This window comes from Ursus arctos, unplaced genomic scaffold, assembly GCF_023065955.2.
Source record: "Ursus arctos isolate Adak ecotype North America unplaced genomic scaffold, UrsArc2.0 scaffold_17, whole genome shotgun sequence".
Taxonomy (NCBI): domain Eukaryota; kingdom Metazoa; phylum Chordata; class Mammalia; order Carnivora; family Ursidae; genus Ursus; species Ursus arctos.
Genome location: NW_026622841.1, coordinates 37,717,603 through 37,742,750, shown reverse-complemented (window position 1 = coordinate 37,742,750; position 25,148 = coordinate 37,717,603). Strand labels below are relative to the sequence as shown.

General features: G+C 34.8%; 1 protein-coding gene across 1 annotated transcript in view; it reads right to left on the bottom strand.

Annotated features, from left to right (window-relative positions):
- CCDC178 (coiled-coil domain containing 178) overlaps window positions 1-25,148 on the bottom strand; it is a 374,996-nt gene that overhangs the window by 211,535 nt on the left and 138,313 nt on the right. Inside the window, 1 exon segment of the mRNA XM_057313270.1 lies at window positions 22,516-22,675. Coding sequence (XP_057169253.1) covers window positions 22,516-22,675 — 160 coding nt within the window.

The following is a 25,148-nucleotide window of genomic DNA, read 5'->3' as shown; positions in this document are numbered from 1 at the left end:
GTAAGAGTACAATGTACTGATTTGAATCTTTGCAAACATGAAAATAAATAAGCATCCCAAAATATTATATTCCAAAATGTGTGATCTTTTCTACTATCTTGACTTATATTAGCTATAGTATAAAACTATAGTCTGTAGGGAAATAAATCCCCTCCCTTAGAAGTTAAAAAAAAAAAAAAACAACTTTTGAATATAATAATAAAGTCCAAAAGTGGAAAGTTATTACAAAGGGAGATCCCAGGAAGCAAATATAGAAAAGACTCACTATAAATTATAATAAGTCTCATTATAAATTTTCCAACAAGGAGAAATTTAGATAGTATAGGGAGAAGTTCTGAATCAGTAACCACTTAATTTAAGGAAATCTTGAATACCCTCAGGAAGAAGAGTGAGAACTTAGTGGGCTCTATATTGTGAATTCTGAGGATAATCTTGTACAGAAATTATCATCTTAAAATATCTTTGCATCGGTAGTTCCCAACTTTATTTTCCTGCCCTGATGGTTCACCAGAATGACTATCCCTGGATGGAAAAATTGAGTATAGTCTGAAAGAATAAAACCACTGCCACTAGCACCACTACCAACACTGATAACAACAACAAAAATAACAACAAGAACAACAACAACAAAAATCCAGGATTATTGAGCTCCTCTTTGACCGTCCACAATGACTCCTTCTTTCACATATTCAGTCATGCTTCTAACAAGAATTTATTGATCGCCTATTATGTGTTATACACTGTACTAAGTTCAGGGTAAATACATCTATTGTAGTTGATGAAACCTATTTCCAAATGCTCGGTACTCTCACATTCACATTTACACAATAAAACTTGGTTTGCCACTCAAAATGTTTAGAATTACACATCACCCTATTTTTCCATAAGAAATTATCCTGATTTTTGATCCAAATAGTTGGCTTCGACAAAGTAAAAGAGCAGACATATATATTTTTGGATGGCTATTATAATTTTAAATAACAACTTATTTCCATTTAATTTATTTCACTAAATTTCAACTTAGTCATCATATATAGTGACAGCCATTTCTAGCCTACCTCCTCTGTCTGTAGTCAAGATGTAGGTAACCTCACTGACCCTAGCATGCGTGTTAGCAATCTGAGAAAGTATTTTCTTACCTGTGTAATGACCAAACATGATCAAAGATTTTTTTAAGTACCTTATGTTCTAATTCTGTTAAAAAATAAAATAGAAACTAGAACATAGGGGAGATTAAAGACTATAGATCCATATGCTGCTTCATCAAGTAGAAAAACCTCTCCCTGAGTTTCCATGCTTAGCTCCTACCTGGGGTATTGAGATTACTGTTTTTTTCTTTCAGCAAACTCTCAAGAGGGAAAGTGAATCTTCCTTGTCTATGAAGGAGGAAAACTGCTCAGAGACTAAGATATGAACCTTCTACTGGACTGTGTTATTTTCAGTTTTGTTAAACTGGAAACTGTTTCCCAGAATCCTCTTCCCTGCATAACTCCAGGTTAGGAGTGATTGAAAGAATGGGTGAGAGATTTGGAAGGTGCAAGTGAAGTACTGACCATAACTTTTGTTTTTTAAGATTTATTTTGTTTATTTGAGAGAGAGAGAGAGGCAGAGAGAGAGAATCCCCAAGCAGACTCCCCGCTGAGTGCAGAGCCCGACACAGGGCTCAATCTCACCATCCATGAGATCATGGAAACCAAGAGTCGGACGCTTAACTGATAAACCACCCAGGTGCCCCTGACCATAACTTTTAGAAGGCTACTGCAGCCCGATGGAAAGAGGATGGGAAGAGTGACAGAAAAACGCAGTGTAAGACAGACACAGCTTGCCATTCCTCTTCACCGCTCTCCATCTAGCTTATCTTCACTAGCAGCCTCCTTTGATAAGAGAAGCAGTCCTTCCTCTCTTGTCCAAAAGGGTTATTTTCTTCTTACTTGAAGAACCTCTAATGACCTCTCTTAAGATCAGTGCCTTTCAGAGGAATGCTGATCTCCTTAAGACCCACCTCCAACATAGCTGATTGCTTCTAGAATTATAACCAGATTCAAATTCTGGGTTGACTCAGGAGTCAGATTCAAAGTATGACCTGTGAGTATGTACTACACACATCAGAATGACTGTACAATTTTGCCAGTATTATAAACAAACACATGAGAAACATACATAGGAATGTATTCTAAAGGTGTTAGATCAAGGTGGAAAAAACACAGTTGGATTAGGTCAAATTTATTTACACAGTTGCCCTAATGAGAAGTTCTGAATTCAAGGTGTTAGCTTGAGTAGATGAGGGAACTCTGTTTTTTGGTGAGTCAACTAGAAACAGGACTCAAAGTTGGCCTATATTAAACAAAGCTGAATGCCGTAACTTCCTTGGAATACTGAGAAAGGCAGCCAAAGTCTTAGAGTAAATTTATTGTGTGAGATCTACTTTCAATCTCTACCTATGTTCTAGGAGAGGGTCCAGAAGACACTCCCTTCCCCAGGCTTTGAGAAGTACAGCGGAGAAGAAAATGTCAACATTTTAAAAAAGCTCTGGAGTGGTTAGTCCTGGCAAGCCAGGACAACTATGGAAAATAATGCAACCAGAATCAGTTATCTGAATTTACTGGGGATGAAGGCATGTTGAAGTGGCAGGAACCATATAATGGCACTAAGTCCGCAAAGAAAAAGTAACAAAATGGTGGACTCAGGTACCAGTTGAGTGTAAGTATCATGCAGGCTAGGGTAATGTCTTCCAGGACATAGTAAATGCTCTAAATCAGCAATCGGTATATGCTACAGGATTCATGGCTACAGTGGGCAAAATTTCAAAGATGTTTCTACAGTATTCTCATCTGCTAGTTACTCAATCAAACACTAATCTGGGTACCTGAGAAAGGACTTTGCAAATGGAATTAAGGATACTAATCATCTCCCTTAATAGGGAGATTATCGTGGATTATCCAAGCAAACCCAAGGTAATCACAAGAAACTTTAAAAGTAGCAGAAGGTGGAAAAGGAAAGCAGAAGATAGGAGTCAGAAGGAAAGGTCAGAGAGATTCCAAAGGTGAAAAGGATTTGGCCCACCTGCTGGTTCTGAGATGGGAGTCATGTGTAAGGACCTGAGCAGACCTCTAAGAGCTAAGAGGCACCTCAGCTGATAGCCAGCAACTAAAGACTTCAGTCTTAGCAATCATAAGAAACTGAACTCACCCCCAATAAAACACAAACTGAATGAGTTTGGAGGGAGATTATCCCTCAGAGTCTCCAGTCAAGAACGCTATCCTGCCAGCACCTTGTTATCAGCAGAATCTGCCAGACATTTCATCTACATAACTGTGAGAAAATAAATGGATGCCATTTTAAGCATCTTAGTCTGTGGTAGTTTGTTATAACAGTAATAAAAAAAATAATACAATGTACAAGTATTAAGAGGTGTAAATAAGAGAAATGATTTTCCAGAGAATACAATCATGGTTCTGTTAAACTGGAAGTTGAAACTTCCATGTGGTCACGTTGAAATCTTCATGCCAGTGAATCAATAAGCAAAGACTGGCCAGGATACTATACTTATCATGACTCTCAAAAGGAAGCTGAATCACTACTACGCAATGTGAATAAAGAGGGGTAGACAGAATGCAGGAGTTTCCCTGGGGTCACTTAGTACTTCTATGTCCTGTGATAAAAGTAAGTGGAAAATTATAACCAACACAGGCAGAACAGCTAATGATACAAATCCTATAAAAACAAACATGCGGGTCATCCCAGGAAATAAGGAACCACAAGGTGGGGTTGTTCCTGAGGGCAAAGAGTGTAAGTAGCAGAAGAACAAAGATATAAATACCAGCTATGATCATGTTACAGAAGCAAGGAACATAGTAATGTTAATTATTTCTTCTTTGTTTTTATATGAATATATTTGTATATTATACATGTATATATACATATAATTTATATATGTGTATACACACACACACACACACACACACCTTTTTTCTTCCCTATTCATTTCCTTACAATTTAACATAAGATGTATTAATAGTGGTTAGCCTTATACCTTGGTATTTAAATAACAGGATAGTATACAGGGAGTTACTTAGCTAAATGTACAAAAAAATGTAAAAAGTGATACAGGCTTCGTGCACCCTGCTTTGGCCAAATTATTAGCATGTTTTGGTTGTATGGGGAATAGTGGTACCATGAGAATAAGAAGCATGATATGTAATTAACTTTGTTTTGTTTTTTAATATCTTTATTGAGATACAATTTATGTGCCATACAATCCACCCCTTTAAAATGGATGATTCAGTGGCTTGCAGTGTATTTACAGAGTTTTGCATCGATCATCACAATTAGTTTTAGAATATTTTCATTACCCCCCTCCAAAAACCCACTCCCTTTAGCCATCACACTCCCATCCTCCCACTCCAATCCTACCTCCCAGCCCTATACAACCAGTAATCTACTCTCTGTTTCTATAGATTTGCCTATTCTGGAAATTTCTTATAAATGAAATCATACAATATGTGGTCTTTTGTGACTGGCTTTTTTTACTTAGCATGATATTTTCAAGGTTCATCCATGTTGTAGCATGAGTCAGTACTTCATTCTTTTTATTGCTGATAAAAGAACTCTGGTTGCATCAGCAGAAGGGCCAGTAAGTCTATAGTTAGAGAACAAGTGTAGAGAGCTCATTTGGGAGCAATAATCATGAATTTATAGTGGAATTATGTTTATTTGTTATGACTTTACCCAAATATTCTTTTATATTTTTTTGTTTTGCTTTGAACAAATAAACCTGTTTTATTTTATTTCTGCATCATGGGAGTTATTTTATTGAAGTATAATTGAGATACATTATATTAATTTTAGGCATACAACATAATGATTTGATATCTATATACATTGCAAAATGATCACCACATTGTCTATTTACCATCTGTCACCATACAAAGTTACATTTTTTTCTTGTGATAAGAACTTTTATTTTCTTAACAACTTTAAAATTTGCAATATTATTGATGTAGTATCCATGCTGTACATTTCATCCCCAAGAGTACTTTTTAAGTGTAAGTTTGTACCTCTCAATGTCCTTTACCCATTTTGCTCACCCCTCCCCCAATATCCTTCCCCCTCTGGCAACCACCAATTTGTTCTCTGTATCTATGAGTTTTGTTTGGTTATTTGTCTTTTGTTTTGTTTAGATTCCAGATATAAGTGCAATCATATGATAGGTCTTTCTAAGACTTATTTCACTTACAACACTCAAGGTCTATCCATGTTGTTGCAAACAACAGATAACAGGTCTCTTTTATCCATTCATCCACTGACAGACATTTAGGTTGTTTCCATATCTTGGCTATTGGAAGTAATGTTGCAATAGGGGTGCATATATCATTTCAAATTAGTGTTTTCATTTTCTTTGGATACATACCCAGAAGTGGAATTGCTGGATCAAAAATGATATTCTATTACTAACTTTTGAGGAACCTCCAGACTGTTTTCCATAGTGACTACATCAATTTACATTCCCACCAAAAGTGTACAAGAATTTCCTTTTCTCTACAGCCTTACCAACATGCTATATTTCGTCTTTTTGATAATAACCATTCTGACAAGTATGAAGTGGTATCTCATTGTGGTTTTGATTTGCATTTCCCTGATGATTGGTGATCCTGAACATCTTTTCGGATGTCTGTCAGCCATCTGTATGCCTTCTTTGGAAAAAGATGTATTCATGTCCCCTGCCCATTTTTAACTGGATTGATCTTTTTGATATTGAGTTATAGGAGTTATATATTTATATATAAAACTTCTACATGTAGGAGTTTTATATATATAATATATATTTTATATTTATAAAATATATATTTATATAAAAATAAATATATATATGTGTATTTTATAATATAATATATATTATGTATTAACCCCTTATTGGATATATGATGTGCAATTATCTTCTCCCATTCAATAGGTGTTCTTTTATTTTGTTGATGGTTTCCTTCACTATGCAGAAACTTTTTAGTTTGATATAATTCCATTTGTTTATTTTTACTCTAGTTGCCAGTGGTTCTGGAATCATATCCAAAAAAGGTATTGCTGAGACCAATGTCAAGGAGCTTACCACTTATGTTTTCTTCTAGAAGTTTTATAGTTTCTGGTCCTGCATTGAAGTCTTTAATCCATTTTCAGTTAATTTTTGCAAATGGTGTAAGACAGTGTGATCCAGTTTCAATCTTTTGCAAGTGGCTGTCCAGTTTTCCCAACACCATCTATTGAAGAGTCTTTCTTTCCCCATTGTATATTCTTGCCTCCTTTGTCATAAATTGATAGTATATATGCAGGTTTATTTTTGTGCTCTCTGTTCTGTATAGTAACCTATGTGCCTGTTTTTATACTAATAGGATACTGTTTTAATTACTATAGCATTGTAATATAGTTTAAAATCAGGGATTGCCTCCAGCTTTGTTCTTCTTTCTCAGGATTGTTTTGGGTATTCAGAATCTTTTATGTTTCCATACAAATTTTAGGATTGTTTGTTCAATTTCTATGAAAACTATCATTGGAATTTTGATAGGACTACACTGAATCTGTGGATTACTTTGAGTATTACTGGTTGAAATTTTTTCCTTCCAGCACTTTGAATACATCATACCACTCTCTTCTGGCCTGCGAAATTTCTGCTAATAAAACTGCTGATAGCTTTATGGGGATTCCTTATTTATAACAAGTTGTTTTTCTCTTGCTGCCTTTTTTTTAAGATTTTATTTTTTTAAGTAATCTCTACACCCAACATGGGGCTTGAACCCACAACCCCGAGATCAAGAGTCGCATGCTCTACCAATTTAGCCAGCCAGGCACCCCTCTCTTGCTGCTTTTAAGATACTTTTTTTATTCTTAACTTTTGACATTTTAATTATAATTTGTCTTGGCATGGATCTCTTTGAGTTCTTCTTGTTTAGAATTCTGAGGGTGTATTGTATGGATGGAGGTTTCTGTGCTTTGTCCTGCATAACCGACCACCCTGAGCTGCATTTATAAAGGTAGGCTAAAGAAGCTGTTTGTGAGACTTGTGCTGCATAAGTGACCTTGGGAACCTGATTCGTTGACATTAGCTGGCCTCCAGGTCGGAATTAGCCCTTTTGGTCTGGATGCCAACAGCTGTAAATCTTGCTTTAGATCCCCTCCGGCTCCAGGCTGGGCTTGCCCCCAAGAAGGGAATCTGGGAGGAGAGGAAAGCACACCTAGCCCAAGCTCCTTGAATATGTAAAGGTTGACAGAGGAATGCAGCTCACTCCAAACCAAATGTAGGCAAACAAATGTTCAACTTCAGACCCTGTCATTTCAGACCCTTTAAATAGGCCCTTATGGAGATGGTCAGTTGGAAGTCTCCCCCCCTCAAGGGAGGATGCTCTGCCCAGGTCTCTTAATCAGGACTCCAACCTGGCTGATGAGGTTGGATGTTGTAAGTACCCAATTTGGTGTGACTCTGTCTTATTCTCCTTTACTGCTTATTATTGCCCTCATCTATGTACAGATTTCCTTTTTCTTCTTCTTGTTTCTGTTAGATTTTTATAATATCAGTAAAGTGTTTCTCCCCTTCAAAACTGAGAGTATGGCTGCTGCAAATCTTTTATACTTATGTACTTATATTCATTTCATCAAGATTTTTTTCTGGGGTTTTATCTTGTTCTTTCATTTGCAACAATTCCTCTGTCTCATTTTTCTTGAGTCTCTGTACCTGTTTCTATGTATTATGCAAAACAGCTATCTCTCCTAGTTTTGCAGGAGTGGCCTTGTGTAGGAGATAAACCTTATCATTTCACCTGGTTCTGGCTCATGGTCATCTTTAAACCTTCGTGATTGTCAAAGCAGCCTCATTTTTTCCAGGCAGTTCCATCGTTGAGCTATGCCAAGACCTATTCCAGAGGGAGGGATCTCAGTCAACACCTAGTTGCTCAGGCTGACTGTAAGCTATACCCTCAGGCAGCAGCTTTTAAGGTATGCAGATATATATAGTCCTATGGGACCACAACCATAGTCTCTGCTGGCCTCCAAGACCAAGTGATCTGGAGGTGTTCCATTAGTGACAGTTGCAAAATTCTGGGCTCCAGATGGTGGATAAGTTCTTTTCTAGGGTGTACCAATGAGCTGTAGCAAGGCCAAATAAGACCTCAAAGATGATATCCGCTGGCCTACATTCTCTGAGAGCACTTCATAGCTTCTAGATGTGTGGTAGCCCACAGGCTGAAGCTCCAGGTCAAGTGGATGGGCCTTTTTTCACAGGAAGAGTTGGGGTGTGTTTCAGCCTGCTGTCTGTGCAGTGCCCTGGAGATGGTAGCCTGACAAGAACCATCTCTCCAACTGTGTCATACCCATAGCGCCCAGACATAATCTCCCTTGGCCACCAGAGCCAGGCACATCGCTTGTGTGGGCTGTGTACTCTGGTCAGCTTTGGTGTGCCCAATGTGGAGTAGCAAATTATGGTGCTATGTTCTCTTACCTCATCACTCCTAACAATATCCCTTTCCCAACATATACAACTTGCCTGTCTCCCATTACACACATAGCGGTTATGATGTTGTAATAGGAATGAGCTGAAATTGGGAGATACTTAAGTTCTATATGCCTGAGGGAAAAGTTCCTGGTGAATATAAACCTCATTTACTAATGAACACTTAGAGAAAGACTTGATACGTTTTGTTTGTATTCTGTCTACCTTTTAACTTCAGAAAAGCACTTAATTATTCAAGTTTTTGTAAGCACAACCCGACTTTAATTTTTATTTGATCTTAGACCCAAAGATCAATGACTACTGTAAGGCTACCCAGCACTAGTGATAAGTAGTAATGATATCCTACTACTTTACTGTTTCTGGGGGGGGGTTCAGTACATTTGGGGGTAAGGGTACTAGAAACTAGGGTAACCATTTTAATCCCAGATGTACAACTTAAAAGCTAAGTGATTATGAGAAAGTCTTGTTTAATGTCTCTATATTTAAGTTCCCCAAATGCAACTGTAAAATTAGAAAAACAAAACCTTTGCTGCCTACCACACTGAACTGCTTTGTCAACAAGATCATCCTCGTACTTGAACCCTGAAAGAACAACTTAAGAGTTGCCAAAGTTGGAAATTAACACATTTATCTTAAAGCTGTTCTATTTCAGAATTCAATTCTAATCTAAACTTTTGGAAAATAATGCATAAATTTGAGCCAAAAGCTAAAAATATTTTTACTAATTTTTTGTTTTGTTTTGTTCATTCATTGTCTTTTTCTATAAAGGGTGTTTCACATTATAAAAATCAACAAAGGTTATCGAAAAACATTTTCATTATTTTATATAGTACTGAAAATGAACATGACACTGTACACTAGTTTATGTATTCCATTTCCTTTCTCTTTATAGCCTATTTCATTTTCTCTCAAACTGTTATTATTATCATGGCACCCAAATTTGAGATATGCAGCTCCCTCAGGAGGTCAGGTATACATGTTTTCTTAAAGCAGATAAATCAGACAGTGGGAGGGCTATTTGGGTAATGTTAACAATGCTCCCCACAGGACACTGTACAAGTCACATCTGTGATATTTGTCAGAACAACACCTAAGTTTAAGAGAGAGTTCATGGTGCTGATACTGAAAACAGAAAGCCACTAATACCTCACCAAAGACACAGCGATAGCTAGTCTCTTTCTCTTTCTTCCCCTCTATCCCCTCCCCACCTGGTCTATCTTCTTGTCTCTATCTCTATCTCCCCTGAAAAGCTTAGAGAAATAGGAACAGACTAGAAACTCTTAGTAACTGAAAAAAATTTCCTGGCTGTGGTGGAGTACTTTAGGCTAAGATCTATCCTTATGAATATTATAACCCTGTAGATACCTCATTTATGCAACATCACATTCATTTTTTTCTGAAAGCAAGGTGAGGTGACCTTCCTGAAGGTAACAAATGAAGTAAAATTCATACAATTTAAAGGAAAATGGATAGGACCATTGGAGGTTCTTTTAATTATATGTACAATCAAAATAAAAAATAATGTACCATGCTATTCAGCACTGCTTAACCATTATATAAGTGACACTTTCAAACAAATTCTGGATTATAGACACTAATATATAATTATGTAATATAATAACTTTTAAGATATAATGTACTGTGTTGATGCCTTATTAATGGTATAGGTGGAAACAATACCGTATCAAGTCTTAGTGGTCTCAGCAATTCACTTTCTCTCTTTGAAAAACAAATTTGGTAAGGATAGGAAAGTTGACAATATTTACAGGTTGTATTTTAAGTCTCTCTTCCTTTGATTCTCTCTAGTTCGCAAAACCTATTAAAAGAAAGCTATCGTTCTCTCTCCTCTGTGAAGCTGGTATGCTTCTCAGAGTTGAAGACTGTGCTTTATGGGGCACCTGGGTGGCTCAGTTGTTAAGCATCTGCCTTTGGCTCAGGGCGTGATCCCAGAGTTCTGGGATGGAGCCCCACATCAGGCTCCTCCACTGGGAGCCTGCTTCTTCCCCTCCCAGTTCCCCTGCTTGTGTTCCCTCTCTCGCTGGCTGTCTCTCTCTCTCTCTGTCAAATAAATAAATAAAATCTTAAAAAAAAAAAAAAGACTGTGCTTTATTCCAATAATCCTCAGCATCTAGAATAGTGTATTTTATGTAGTAGGAACTCAATATATACTTATTAATTGTACTGAACCATTATCACAGTCTAAACCTTTCCAAAGTGACCTCTGGAAGTGCTATTCACTGGTAAACAAGCTCAGAGTGCATTTCATTCTCATTACACAATACTGAATAAAACTGTTTGCATTATCTAAATCTGGGCCTGAATTAAAGAATATTAATTTCTCAAGGTCCTATATATTAGAAGGTCTGGTTGTAGTTAGCATAATCCTAGTTCTCCACTATTGTTTCCAAACCATTATTTCTCCATGCTTACATAAAAATACTCTTTGAGTTTTACATTGATTAAAGAAAGAATATAGTCTTTAGTCCTAAAGAATATAATCCTATATCCAAAGAATATAAACCTTCTTTCACCCTATTGCACTGTCATTTAATGATTTTCTATTCATTTTCCCATGCTAAGGAAAGACTTTGGCCCATGTGACTCAATCTTCTCTTCCCATCTATCTTTTGCCCCACCATCACTCTGTTTTACTACAGTATCTATCTGGATAACTTATCCAACATTTTAATCTTAGAGTTTATGGACTTACTCAAATCTAGTTAACTTCAATTCTACATCCCATTAACAATTCATACCCATGGACACCCTTCTGACTTTGTTATCATCTAGAATGGACCACAGCCGAAGTTTTAAACTCTTATATCTCACTTTCTAACTATAATCTCTGCCTTTCACTTCTTCTATTCTTGCTACTCTCTTCATATCATAATCATCCAACCAGGAGTGTATCTTAATCTTTCTTCTCTATATTCTTAGTATTATGAAATATTTCCTGAAGCCTCTGATGCAATGTATATGCTTACAGCTTCTACAACTATACCTTTGTTCAAACTCTTGTTCCTTCAGTTCCAGATTCTTACATTCAGTGGGCACTGGACTACATGTAGCTCCTTTAAAGGTATCTCAAATTTTATTGAATCCAGTTTCCAAACTACTCCTCAGTCCATATTTTTCACTGCTGACATCACTAACCATTCTATCATCAAAGTAAAAACTTGATACATATTTTGATCATTTTTTTTCACCATCTAACCAAATAGTCATTAAGTTCTGCCTATATCAAATCAAAAAAGTATAAGGAATTCCTAACTTGGCTCTAAAGCTAATCCTAACCCTAACTCCTAACCTCTAACCACTAACCCTTAACCTTAACCCTAACCACAGCCCTAACCGTAAATTAATCTCCCGAGAGGTCTCTGAACTGCAGGATAATAGGCACATACCCTCAACCTTGCTCTAAACTGAACCTTATCCCTAGATCTGAGGGGAAAAAGTTTTGGTATATATATAGCATTGTGTGTGTCCACACACACACACACACACACACACACACACACACACACTGGAATATCACTCAGCCACATAAAAATGAATTCTTGCCATTTGCAGCAACAGGGATGGAGCTAGAGAGTATTATTCTAAGTAAAGTCAGTCAGAGAAAGACAAATACCATATGAATTCACTCATATGTTGAACTTAAGAAATGCGGGGAAAAAGAGAAAGAAACAGAGAGACAAACCAAGAAAAAAAGACTCTTAAGCTATAGAGAATACACCAAAGGTTACTAGAGGGGAGATGAGTGGGGCGATGGGTTAAATAGGTGAAGGGGATTAAAGAGTGCACTTGTGATGAGCACCAAGTGTTAAATGGAAGTACTGAATAACTACACCATCGTACGCCAGAATCTAACATTACACTGTATGTTAACTAACTGGAATTAGAATAAAAACTTTAAAAAATATCTGGAATTCATCCTTTCACCTTGCTATAACCTTGTCATATCACCACTAAACTCTTTTTTTCCCCAAATTTTTATTTAAATTCTAGTTAGTTAACATATAATGTAATATTGGTTTCAGGAGTAGAATTCAGTGATTCATCACTGAAACGTAACATTCAGTGCTCAACACAAAAAGTGCCCTCCTTAATAGTCATCATCCATTTAGCACATCCTTTGCCCACCTCCCCTCCATCAACCCTCAGTTTGTTCTCTAGTTAAGAGTCTCTTATGGTTTCCTTCCCTCTTTTCTCCTTCCCTTATTTTTCCTTCCTCTGTTTTGTTTCTTAAATTCCACATATGAGTGAAATCATATGGTGTTTGTCTTTCTCTAACTTATTTTGCTTAGCATAATTACACTCTAGCTCCATTCATATCACTGCAAGTGGCAAGATTTCATTCTTTTTGATGGATGTGTAATATTCCATTGTGTGTGTGTGTGTGTGTGTGTGTGTGTGTGTGTGTGTGTGTGTATACCACTTCTTTATCCATTCATCAATGGACATTTGGGTTCTTTCCATAATTTGGCTATTGTTGATAATGCTGCTATAAACATCAGTATTTTTGTATCCTTCGGGTAAATACCTGGCAGTGCAATTGCTGGATCATAGGGCAGTTCTATTTTTAACTTTTTGAGGAAACGCCATACTGTTTTCCAAAGTGGCTGTACCGGTTTGCAGTTTGAAGTCCAGATTTGTGATGTCTCCAGCTTTGTTTTTCTTTTTCAAGATTACTTTGGTTATTCAGGATCTTTTGTGGTTCTATGCAAATTTTAGGATTGTTTATTCTAGTTCTTTGAAAATTGCTGGTGGTATTTTGATAGGGATTGCATTAAATGTGTAGATTGCTTTGGGTAGTATAGACATTTTAACAATATTTATTCTTCCAATCTCACTACTAAATTCTTAGTTGGTATCACTGCACCCAAAATCATTCATCTCCAGCTTATTACATGTAACCACTGATTGCCAACCGTTGTTATACATCATGGAATACAAAGAAAAAAAAAATTCACTTCATCATACTGGAGTGAAAGGACAAGGCTGTTTGATAGCAGTATCTTCTGAGCCAGTTTCGGGCACTGTAGGTCTTTCCCAACTGTAACTGCTGACAGGATAAATGTGTCAGTACATCTTTGGCCCATTAGCATCACACCAACATGGACAGCAGAGCAGTGGAAATCTCTGCTAATTTTAGTGGGATTTTCCTCAGGTGCTATAGTATCTTTATTACTCTTCTGATCAATTATTCATGACATAAAACCTAAACTCCTTAGTATGACATTCACAGCTTTCATGATGGTGCTACCACCAGTAGGTATGGTCTTTTTCCCTCCATCTGATCTCCAAACATAATAAACTACATGTCATTCTCTAAATGCATGCTTATTTTTTGATACCTGTCGGCCTTTTCTCCTATTGTTTTCACTACTTGAACTATTCTTTCCTTGACTAATTTATTACCACCTTCCAAGACTTAGTTCTGTTTTTATCACCTCTGCAGGCTACAATTTCCTTCAAACTCTTCTTCCTGGGTTCTAGAGAATTCTGTGCTTAATTCAAGAAAAGAAGTTGTTGTACCTTATTTTAACCTTGGCCTCACCATTGCTCAGTGAAGCCAACTGGGAGCAAATGTTACCTTTCATTTAAGATGCTCAGAATCTCACCCATATTCTGACACTTGATACACACCTTCAAAATAAATAAATGAGTGAAAGAATGAATGAATGAGGAACAATTTTCTTTATCCTTGCCAAAGTAAATTAAAATATAAACCTCACTCTTCCACTTACTCTTTTAGGAGTCACGTCACTTCATCCGGACTTCGACTCAGCAAATGTTGAGTACTTATTATGTCCTACACATCTGGTAGACTCTGGAAGTATTTATGTGAGTGAGATAATGTTCTCTCCTTCAAAAGATCACCAATTGGAGTGGGAAACAAATATTTAAATAAAACTGCATAATACAACATATAATACAATCTCTCCCTCAATCTGATCACTTTCCCTTTTGCTAGAAAATATACTGGGACTTGCAATTTGCAAACAAATAAATAGAACTATACAAATTATTTTATTACCAAAGCTCTTCAAAGAGTCTTCTAAAGCTGCCTTTTCCAATTTCTTTCAATGTTCTTGCTCTTTTCACTATTATATTTAATCTTCTGCCTTTACCAATCTAATACTACTCTTTCTATCACTGATGCTCTCCTAACAGCCAAGTTGTATTCAGGCATAGCTATGGACAGGAATGGCTGCTTTCAGGTGAATATACATTTCCAGGATAAAGCCTACAGGACCTGCAAGAAGACAGGAAGCCTACTAGAAGTCAGCAGGAAAGAACACATTTCTTCCTCCTTCAAGCTTTCAATCTCCCTCTAGTGCCCTATATTTTGCAGAGCCTTAGAGGCATGTGACAAAGAAAAAATGTAGTCTGCAGAGCCCTAGCCCCAGTGGTCACCAAGCTAAATATAAAAATGCTGACAGATAATAATGTAACAACTTGCACACTCAGGTTCTGTCTTCGGATATTCTCCAACACTTTTCTTTAAAGCTTTCATGAGTTCTCATGGCTTCAACTATTAGTGCTGTAGCTGACTCACTGATCTTTTACCCTATCCATTTCTACTCCTTCTCCCTAACTCTATCTCCACATAGCGATTAGGTGTATGCTTCCACTTACATAGTTTGTAGCATGTCCAAGATAGATCCTCTTCTCAGCAAAGCCAGTCATCAACAGTTCTTTTTACTATAAATGCCACCATAATTTTTGCAGTCAACCAGTATCGTACCTCCTTCTATATATTCTGTTCTTTTATTAGTTTATTATATACAATTTGATATCGGTCTCTGTTAAGTCTATAAACCTCATTCCTGCTCCATCAATGTCTCATCACCTCTCTTTAATTACAAAAGCATTTTCTTGTAACATATCTGTAACTCATGTTTTCATTTCATTTCAGTTCATCCTACATAATGCTGTCTAATTGATCTTGCCTATCTCTGAGCACACTGTACTCCTGGAAAATTCCTCATGTCTCCTACTGCTTTACAAATTAATTGTGAACTTTTCAAGTGGGTCTTCACAATATAATCTGAACCTACATTCTCAGCTTTATCTTTCAATGTTTGTCTGCATTCCTAACATATGAGCACATTCAGATGGAAATTTGAAACAGTGATATAATTAAAAGTAGAATGTCTCCACTTTATATTAAAAGCAATAAAATCAAATCAACAGTCAATATGCCAAAAAAGTAACAATGGCAAAAGTAGAAAGGTAGTATCACCATAGAAAGCATTAGCAAGATGATAGAAGAACCAATAAAACTAATCATATAACTTACTAAAGCAGAATGGATTGAAAAGCAAAATTATCCTAAATATTGCTCTACAAAGATTACAAATGCACATCTAAAAAATAAGACAGAATACTTAATAATAAAATGCAAAATTAGGTTAGTCTAACAAAAAAAAACCAGGTGTTGATATTAACTCTAAAACAATACATAGGGGGAAACTGTCATCATATTAAAAAATATAATCAAAATTGTCATTTAATAATTGTGAGTTTCTATGCACTGAATAACATGATCTAGAAATATATAAAGCAAAACCCACAAATTAATTCATGTTGAACTAAACATTTCATTTAATTTATTTGCTCATAAATTATCAATGGAACAAAAGTTGCAGTGATCCTGTTTGATAATCACATGCAGATTAAACAAAATCTTTTAACAGAAATTTATTTTTCCCTAGCTTTGTTGAAGTTTAATTAATAAATAAAACTGTGTATATTTAAAATGTGCAATGTGATGATTTGATATATGTTTACATAGTGAAATGATTACCACAATCAGGTTAAGTAAAACAACCATCATCCCATGTAATTATTTTTTTGTGTGTTTATGATAAGAATGTTTAAGATCTACACTCTCCTAGCAAATTTCAAGTATACAATACAATTATTACCTATAGTTACCTTGCAATACATTAGATCCCCAGAACTTACTCATCTTATAACATAAGGTTTGTACCCTTCAACCAGCATCTCTCCCCTTTTATCCACTTCCCTGGCCCCAGATAACCACCATTCTACACTCTGTGTTCAACCTTTTTTTTTTTTTTTTTTTTTTTTTTTTAGATTCCACAAATAAGTGAGATCATTTGTCTTTCTTTGGCTTATTTCACTTAGCATAATGTCCTTTAGGTTCATCTATCTTATTGAAAATGGCAAGTATCGCATTATATATGGAATATCTATCTATCTATCTATCTATCTATCTATCTATCCTTTTTTATCCATTCATACATTGACAGACATTTAGATTGTTTCCATATGTTGGCTACTGTGAATAATGTACCAATGAACATGAGAGTCAGGTATCTCTTTTAGATACTGATTGTCTCCTTCAGATATATACCTAGAAATGAGACTGCTGAATTAATGGATTTCTGGTTTTTAATTTTTAAGAAAATCTCCACAATATTTTCCATATGGCTGTACCAACTGACATTCCTACTAACAATATATAGGGTTCCCTTTTCTTTACATCTTTAGCAATACTTGTTATCTCTTGTGTTTTAATAAATGGCATCCTAACAGGTAAGAGATGGTATCTCATTGTGGTTTTAATTTGCATTTTCCTGATGATTTGTGATGTTGAGCACCTTTTCATTTATCTGTTGGTCATCTGTATACTTCTTTGGAAAAATGTCTATTCTGGCCTTTTGACCATTTTTAATAGGATTATTTCTGGGCTTTTTTTTTTTTTTTTTTTTTTTGCCATTGAGTTGTATGAGTTACTTATCTATTTTTGATATTAACCCCTTACCAGAGATATAGCTTGTAAATATTTTCTGCCATTTAGTCTTTTCAATTTATTCATTATTTATTTTTCTGTGGAGAAGATTTTCAGTTTGCTGTAGTCCTACTTGTTTATTTTTGCATTTGTTTCATGTGCTTTTTGTGTTCATATGCAAAAAATCATTGCCAAGACCAATATCAGAGAGTGCAACATATTACAACTGCCAAAATTGCATTCAGAGACTACTTGGTCATTTTTCAGGTTTGCTTTTCATTTTAAGTGAGAAAGAAAAAACTAAAGTATTCGACTCAACTTGCTAAAAAAAAGGAAAAGAAACAAAATAAAATTATAAAAATCAGTCAAAAAGAATAGTTAACAAAGAAAAAAGCTAAAACTAATGACTTAAAGAACAAAAATAATCATTATGAATAAATCAGAATTTGGAGTGTGTGGAAAAACAACTCTAACTCAAAAATTTAAAAGGTAAATCAAGGAAAAGAAAAAAAAGTCTGGTGCATGAGAAAAGAATATGACTACAGAAGCAGAAGAAATGAAAAATATATATTTCATATAACTTAATGATAATAAATTTGAAAACCATGAAAATCCTCTTTTCTAGAAAAATATAGCTTTACCATATTGACTCAAGAATTAGAAAACATTAATCATGCAAAAACCAAAGAACAAACTGAATAAATTTTAAAATGTTTCTCTTCAGAAAAGAGTCAAGCTCAGATAATATATGTTGGGGGGGGGGCATTCACCATCCTGTTTATACACTTATGACAACTTTTATCCAGAACTACCTTTTTAAGATTGCATAGCAAATGTAAGGACTTCCTCTGGAGCAAAGGCTGGGCATATTTGCTAGAAGCTTCCATAAAAAACTGGGGCTTTCCTACATTCCAAGTTCATCAGCTGTGATAAAAACTCCTTGTTATGTAGCATCCATCTGACTACTATCCCATTATCCCACGAGACTTGGAGCCAAGGAGAACCTATGCAAACATGAAGCTCACACTGCTGTTGTATAGGAAGTAATAAAATCTCTGCTTCTCACCCAGGAGTTTCATGCCTTCCCCCAGCATCTGTGAAACTATGGCAGGCTAACTTGTTAGCTTGCAAGTGAGGCAAAATCTCTACACTCCTCACATATCTTGATAGTATCATGGGAGAATATCTCAAGGCTTTAAGGAACTGAAATGTGTGATGCTATTTAACAAAGAAAAAAAAGAAAACCTTCTTATTTCATTTGAAAAACTCTTGTAAATCTCTGATACCAATATCTTGAACAAAATACAAAATAGAAGAACTATAGACCAACAGATATTCAGCATTAAATGGTTGCAAATTGAATCCAGTAATGTATTACAATTTTAATAAAGCATAACCAATTAGGTATACTTAAGAATGCAGTCTGATATTTGGAAACTCATACTATAATTACTTTAATTGACTAAAAGAGAATAATCATATATTTATGCTATTACTCTGCAGTGGGGAGGGGGGAGAAATTTCAAAAGCGGCAGTCCCACTAGGAAATTAATGTTACCTGGAAAAAATCATAACATCCAAAGTATGTTCATAGAGTATTATTCACAATAATGTAAAAAAAACACAAAGTACAGAAAAACTGCAATGGATTATGGCCAAGTGATTTTTACTAGGTGCCTCTAGGTAGTTGGGGGAAAAAAAGCTAAAAATGGTGATTGACTTCCAGTTCAAAAAATAAAAAGCCTATTCAAACTTCATATATAGTGCTTTAATGTAGTATTAGTAGAAATTCTGGGACATATCTGCAAGATATAGCATGATGCTGGAGATGGATGCAAAAAAGAAGAGAGGCTTCTTCCTTGTTTAATGGATCATGCTCTAAGCAAACATCCAAAGTACATTAACTTTATATTTGGGAATCACTTATATTCATGTTAAATCTTTTCTTTACATCCTAGTGTTACTCTCTCCTGATTTCTAAGTACCTGCGATCATTGTAGCCCTGGGTCTGTGCAAAAATTTGAAGTGTTCCCCAGTATAAAATTAGCAGTCTTTTGTTACCAGTCTTCAAATGAAAATGTTCAGTCCTCAAAGAGCCATAGATTTGAACAAGTTGCTTTAAAAAAGCAATATGATGAACCTAATTAATATTAATGTGATTGATGCTCAATCTATCAGAATTATTAAAAATGTTATGCAAACCATGTTCCTAATTTTTAAAAATGTCATGTTATTTTAAAATCTTTTGGTGGCAAGAAAATTAACATTAAGGCAAATTATTCTTGCCTAGGAGGTTCACTGCTCAGTTCTTAATGTTTCCAGGTTTTTCACACATTTATTTCCCACTATTAAGATCACAGAATACATAATTGTTTTTATTTTATTTTAATCATACCTAATGTATCAGGTCACTGGGCCAGTGACACAATTTATTGTATATAATTTGTGCACTGTTACTATATTCAAGTTTGTTTTTCACATCTTCCATCTTTCTGCTGATTGCATCTTGAAAATTGAGGCTAGGGTTTTGGTCATCCAACACTGAGTGCCTTGAACTAGTTGTGTGAATGAAGTGATGAGTGGACAATAGGAGAATAATTTTTAAAATTGTAATAATCTTTAAAATTAGTTCAGAGATTAAATTTGTTTCTGATTTTTACTATTGCTGTACCTGGTTGTCTAATGAGGCAGTGAATCACTGCCTCTGTATTAAGCTAAGAATTTTCCACATGAAAGGGTCAAGAAATGATTTAATAGCCAAATATAGGACTGTTATAAGTATTTCCTGAGACTGAAATATAAATATGAAGCCAAATAAAAACTAATAAATTCTACAATATTGGGAGATTATGTCTTTAAGAACTAAATTTGGAAATTGTTCTGTCTGCCAAAGATACAATGTAATCCATTATACCCTTCTCACATCATACCCTAAATTATAAGAAGAGCAAGGTTATAGAAAAAGCACTAGAGAAAGGCACTGACATAAAAGCAGTGGGACTTCTGAGGATGGCTAACAAGAGATTAAAATTAAAGATTAAAATACCTGAAACTCCAGTTTTGTTTGGATCTTTCCAGTAACAAAAAAGGAAGATCAGTAGCTAGAGCTATAGTACTTTGATGAATATGCTATACTGAAATTTTAATCTTAATTGCATTTGCAAATTATAGGCAGTTAATAAAAACTCCATTTAACATTAAAAAAATCTGCCATTTGAAGATATCTGATATGGAACTACCTACCAAAAAAGGTTGATTTTAACTCCAGAACTATATTGCATGCTATCTGAAGTTTGCATATTTTTCTTCTTAAACCATTTTATTGGCTGTTTGTATTTCTAATTCTATGGCATGTTTTCTTACATTCCCAGTTAATTGTACTGTGGCTTTTATAGTCTTTTATTAAACAATTCCTTCAGATGATCCATAATTGTGATCAATTCTTTTGCCCAGAGGGGACAGCCCAGATCAGTAATACCACATTTATAACGATGCCTAATGAAACTTGTTTCTTTATGGGAATGCTTCATGTTACATACATATTTACAAATTTTTATGTCATCCAATTTCAAAACAGGGATGAGATTAGTTTTATATGAAAAATCACATTGTCTTTTCACTATTTAATGCCAATAACTGATCATAATCATAAATAGTGCCACTAATGATGAGATAATTAATTTCTAAACTATGCATGTTCAAACTATGCTTCTGGTCACATAGGGTAAATCCATAACAAAGAGCTATCCAAGAGCTTATAAGAGACAATTTCATATAAATTAAAGGTTACTTAAGAAGTATTATTCAGATATTTAGCAGAATCCTTAATTGCTAGAAAGCAATAGACAATGTAATCATTTTCATCAAGAGAGAACAGACTGGATGGCAAATATCTCATGTATTATCAAGGAGAGAGGGAGAATGAGAACGACAAAGAAAGGGAGAGATTCAGCTTTTGCATACAACATGAGTATTCAACCAAAGTATCAGGCTGGCGCAGTATGGAAAGTATCTCTGAAATGCTCCTGCTTTCAGGCATTACCATGCATGTGGACAGCAAAATTACCAAAAAAGCTTATGTTTATCCATTTATTCATTCAGTCATTCAATGAGTATTCACTGAGTGCCTCCCTTGTGCCAGGCATGGTTCTGAGCTTTTAGGATATAGAGGAGAATGTGACAGAAAATCTCCGTCCTCACTGACAATACATTAGTATTGCAAGATGCAGGCAGACAAAAAAAAAAAAAAAAGTAAAAACGAATGAACAAAACAAGTTCAGACAGAGACTGGTGTTAAGGACAAAACACAAAACCATGTGATGTGACAAGTGGCTGGAGGTAAGTACATTTCAGAATGGGACAGCAGAGACAAAATTTTGGATGAAAAAAATACCAATCTCCATTTCTGAGAGGCTAGTTAATACAGGATCTTTTCTTTGTCTCTCTCCTGCTGACCATATTTTGCCATTTCACTAATTATTATTGTTCCATTAAAGTGCTGAAATGCCAGTCAATAAATGATTATTGAGATCCCACTGTGTTCTCAGCACCAGTACGATTGGAAAATGTGGTTGAATTCAAACAGCTAATTCTACTGCTGTGATAAAATATGAGGTAGAGAATGATGCTGAAATCAGTAAATAACTTAAGCCTTCTCTTTTTGAGGGGTGCATTTGAGTCTAAGCCTCCCCAGTCCATTCATATATCACAAATCTTGAGATTTAGCCATCAGTGTTTCAGGAACTTCTTCAAGAGGAGGCATCATTTATTGCCACTAGATGGCACCAATTATTTTCATATTTTTAGACCCCCTCCTCCCCAAATACCCTTTTTCTATGTAATAGCCATATTTAAAATGGAAGAATATTGCTTAACACCATTATTAATAAAATTATTGTTCTTTTATTAATACTTTCCTATAGGAAGGATCACAGAAATAACTCTATAGATGGTATGTTCATTCACTGACATGTTTGTTTAATTATATTTGTTCCATTTTTTTAAATGAATTAAACAATGTCTTTGAAAACGTAAAAAGGAAAAAAGTAATTGAGTATATGAATATATATAATAATTGGATATATAACTATCTGGATCAAAAATAGCATATAAAAGTATACTATGATATTACCTAAGAAGTTTTTAGATTTTAAACATCTTTGCGACCTCAAGATGAAAAATGAGTGCCTTAAACTAGCTGCTAGTTGACTATCACTATATTTCCTTCATTATAAGACAGTCCAAAAATAATACTCACTTTAATATCTGCCAGAGTTTTTTGCCTCATGGTAACGAGTGTTCGATATCTCTGTTCTTCCTCATAGATTCTCTCTTCGTAGATTTTTTTCTCACTTATGAGATGATCAAACACACCTTGTGCGTGCTCCCTTTTATATCTCATGGTTATAAATTCGTTCCTATAAAGAAAGAATTGTGTTTTCCACTAATCAATTCCTATTTTATTTTTTAAAATACATTTGTGATACATTTTAAGAGAGCCAATATTGAGAAGTCTTAGAACTGAAGGGCTTTGGGAAAATGCCCTAATCCTTTCCATAGGCCTACCTCCATGGAACGACTTCTAAATGATCCAGTTGGAAGAAAATCTCTGGAGAAATTTAGTGGATTCTCTTGGGTGCCCACCCAGCATGCCTCTATTTTGTTGTCATTCTAAAAGAAACCCTCTTCCATGTAGCATATAACACCAGAGATACATTATAATTAGATTAAGCCAATTAGCATGGGGCTAATTATTTAGAAGTGAACATATATATTAGTATAGACTAATAAGATGAAAGACAAGGACCTAATTCCACACAGAAAAGGCTGAACATCCACTAAATGTGAATGAGCCATGTTTTCAAACTTGATGACAATGGACATAGTGGAGAGAGAAAAAAATGAGTACCTAGTGCCGAGCTGCCGATTCACTAATATCAACCAATTCTGCAGCTTACCCTACCCAACGGTCCCTGTTATATAATATGACACATTTCCCTATTGTTTAGTTTAAGCTGTTGTGTGAATACATTTGTTTGTGTATGTGTGTGCGTATTTTGTCATTTGTAACTAAGTATATACTGACACAGGTTAAATTATTTTTATTTAAATAAGGAAAAACACTAATAGAAAAAGCATCAAAAAGTGGCTAAAACAATAATGAAAACAAATACACTTTAGAAATAATTGCCAGAGTTGATCAGTAACACAGAGTGCAGAATAAACAGAGCTGCAAAAGCTCAGCACTGTCTTATGTTACCCATATTTGTTTTTATCTCTGCTGGTATAGAAAATTGAGTCATTTGCACAGTTAGGTAAAAAGGCAGCAGGACTAAGTTTCTGAGGGGCTGAAATGTTCAAGTGCTTTGAATAGACTATCTAATTTAATACAATAACAAACCTATGAAAGAATTATCACTATAGCAATTTACAGATGAGGAAACTAAACTTCACCATAATTAGCTAATTAGTAAATAACAGAACCAGAATGCAAATCCAGTTTTGTCTTACTCTGTTTGATGCAGCAGCTCCAACACTAAATACTCATTTTTTTTCTCTCTTTCTCTACTATGGCTATTATCAGAAATTTGAAAATGTTTTTGTTCACATTTTTAGATGTGAGCCTCACCTTCTAAATAGAATAAGGTCCTTCCCTTTTATCTGTCTTGCCCATGTTTTTTCCACTTCATCATTCATACCAAAAACATCCAAATTCTTATGTGATATCCTCTATAAATATTCACTAATATCAATATTATGGAACATAGAAACCACGAAATTCACATGGGGAAGAACTAATATGACCAGAGCCAAAAAATTCTCATAGTTGCTCCCAGCAAACATCACTGTATCTTGACCACAAATACTTTGTTCTCTACACTAAATATTTTGAGATTGGATTATATTCAACATGGCATATTTATTAGTTAATTATACACACACATACATACATTATATAGACTATATATGTTTATATGTATATCTATGCATGAAAATAAGTGTTTCCTTTCTCATAGTGATAAAAAGAATAAACTCTGAAGTCATATGTCATATGGGTCTTGGTCTAAATCCTTTCACATTCTAATTAAGAAACAGTTGTAAAAATTAGAGTCAAGGACAGCTTTAATTGCTATTATTCTAATCACCATATTTTAATCATTTTGCATATGCAAATTTATATTTCTAAAATTATCTTCAGATACTTGAAGGTGCATTTTCCCATTTGTCATTTCTTTGTTCTTGGTGTCTGGCACTAGGCACACTGTGGGTTCTTAATAAGTAATGATTAACTTGATACAGTCACCTATTGAAAATACCAGTAGATTACTACTAATACAGTTTATTTGCAATAATCTTCCTTTCCAAATATTATTTGACACTATCCATCATCATTGTTAATTAATAAATCTATAAACAATGTCACAGCATCAACTATTCTTTTTCTCCCTTTCCTGTGAGAAGGCAAAATTTTGTCAGGTTTAGAGAAGGAATTCATTCACTGGGACATGGTGACTACTCTTGTCCCCAAAGCAATATAATCTAGCCACAGAATAGAAGAAAATGTTAGAATTGAAATGACAAGAATTCCAAAGAAAAGAAATTCACTAACTCTTAAACTAAAACTTTATAAGTTTAATGTGAATTATATAATTTTAGACTTATACCACTGAGCCTCAAAATATTCTTACAGATGTTAAATAACGTGAATATCTTTCGAAATAAACATATCTCCTTGCTTTCTTACACGATATACTGAATATGACTGTATTTTTCAGATAAAGCTGTATGATCATTTTTAACATAAGTTTTTACCCTGTAGTAACAATTACATAAATCCTTGTTGAGTGCACTGACTTGACTCTATGATGGTATGGTAATCAAGCTGTGGAT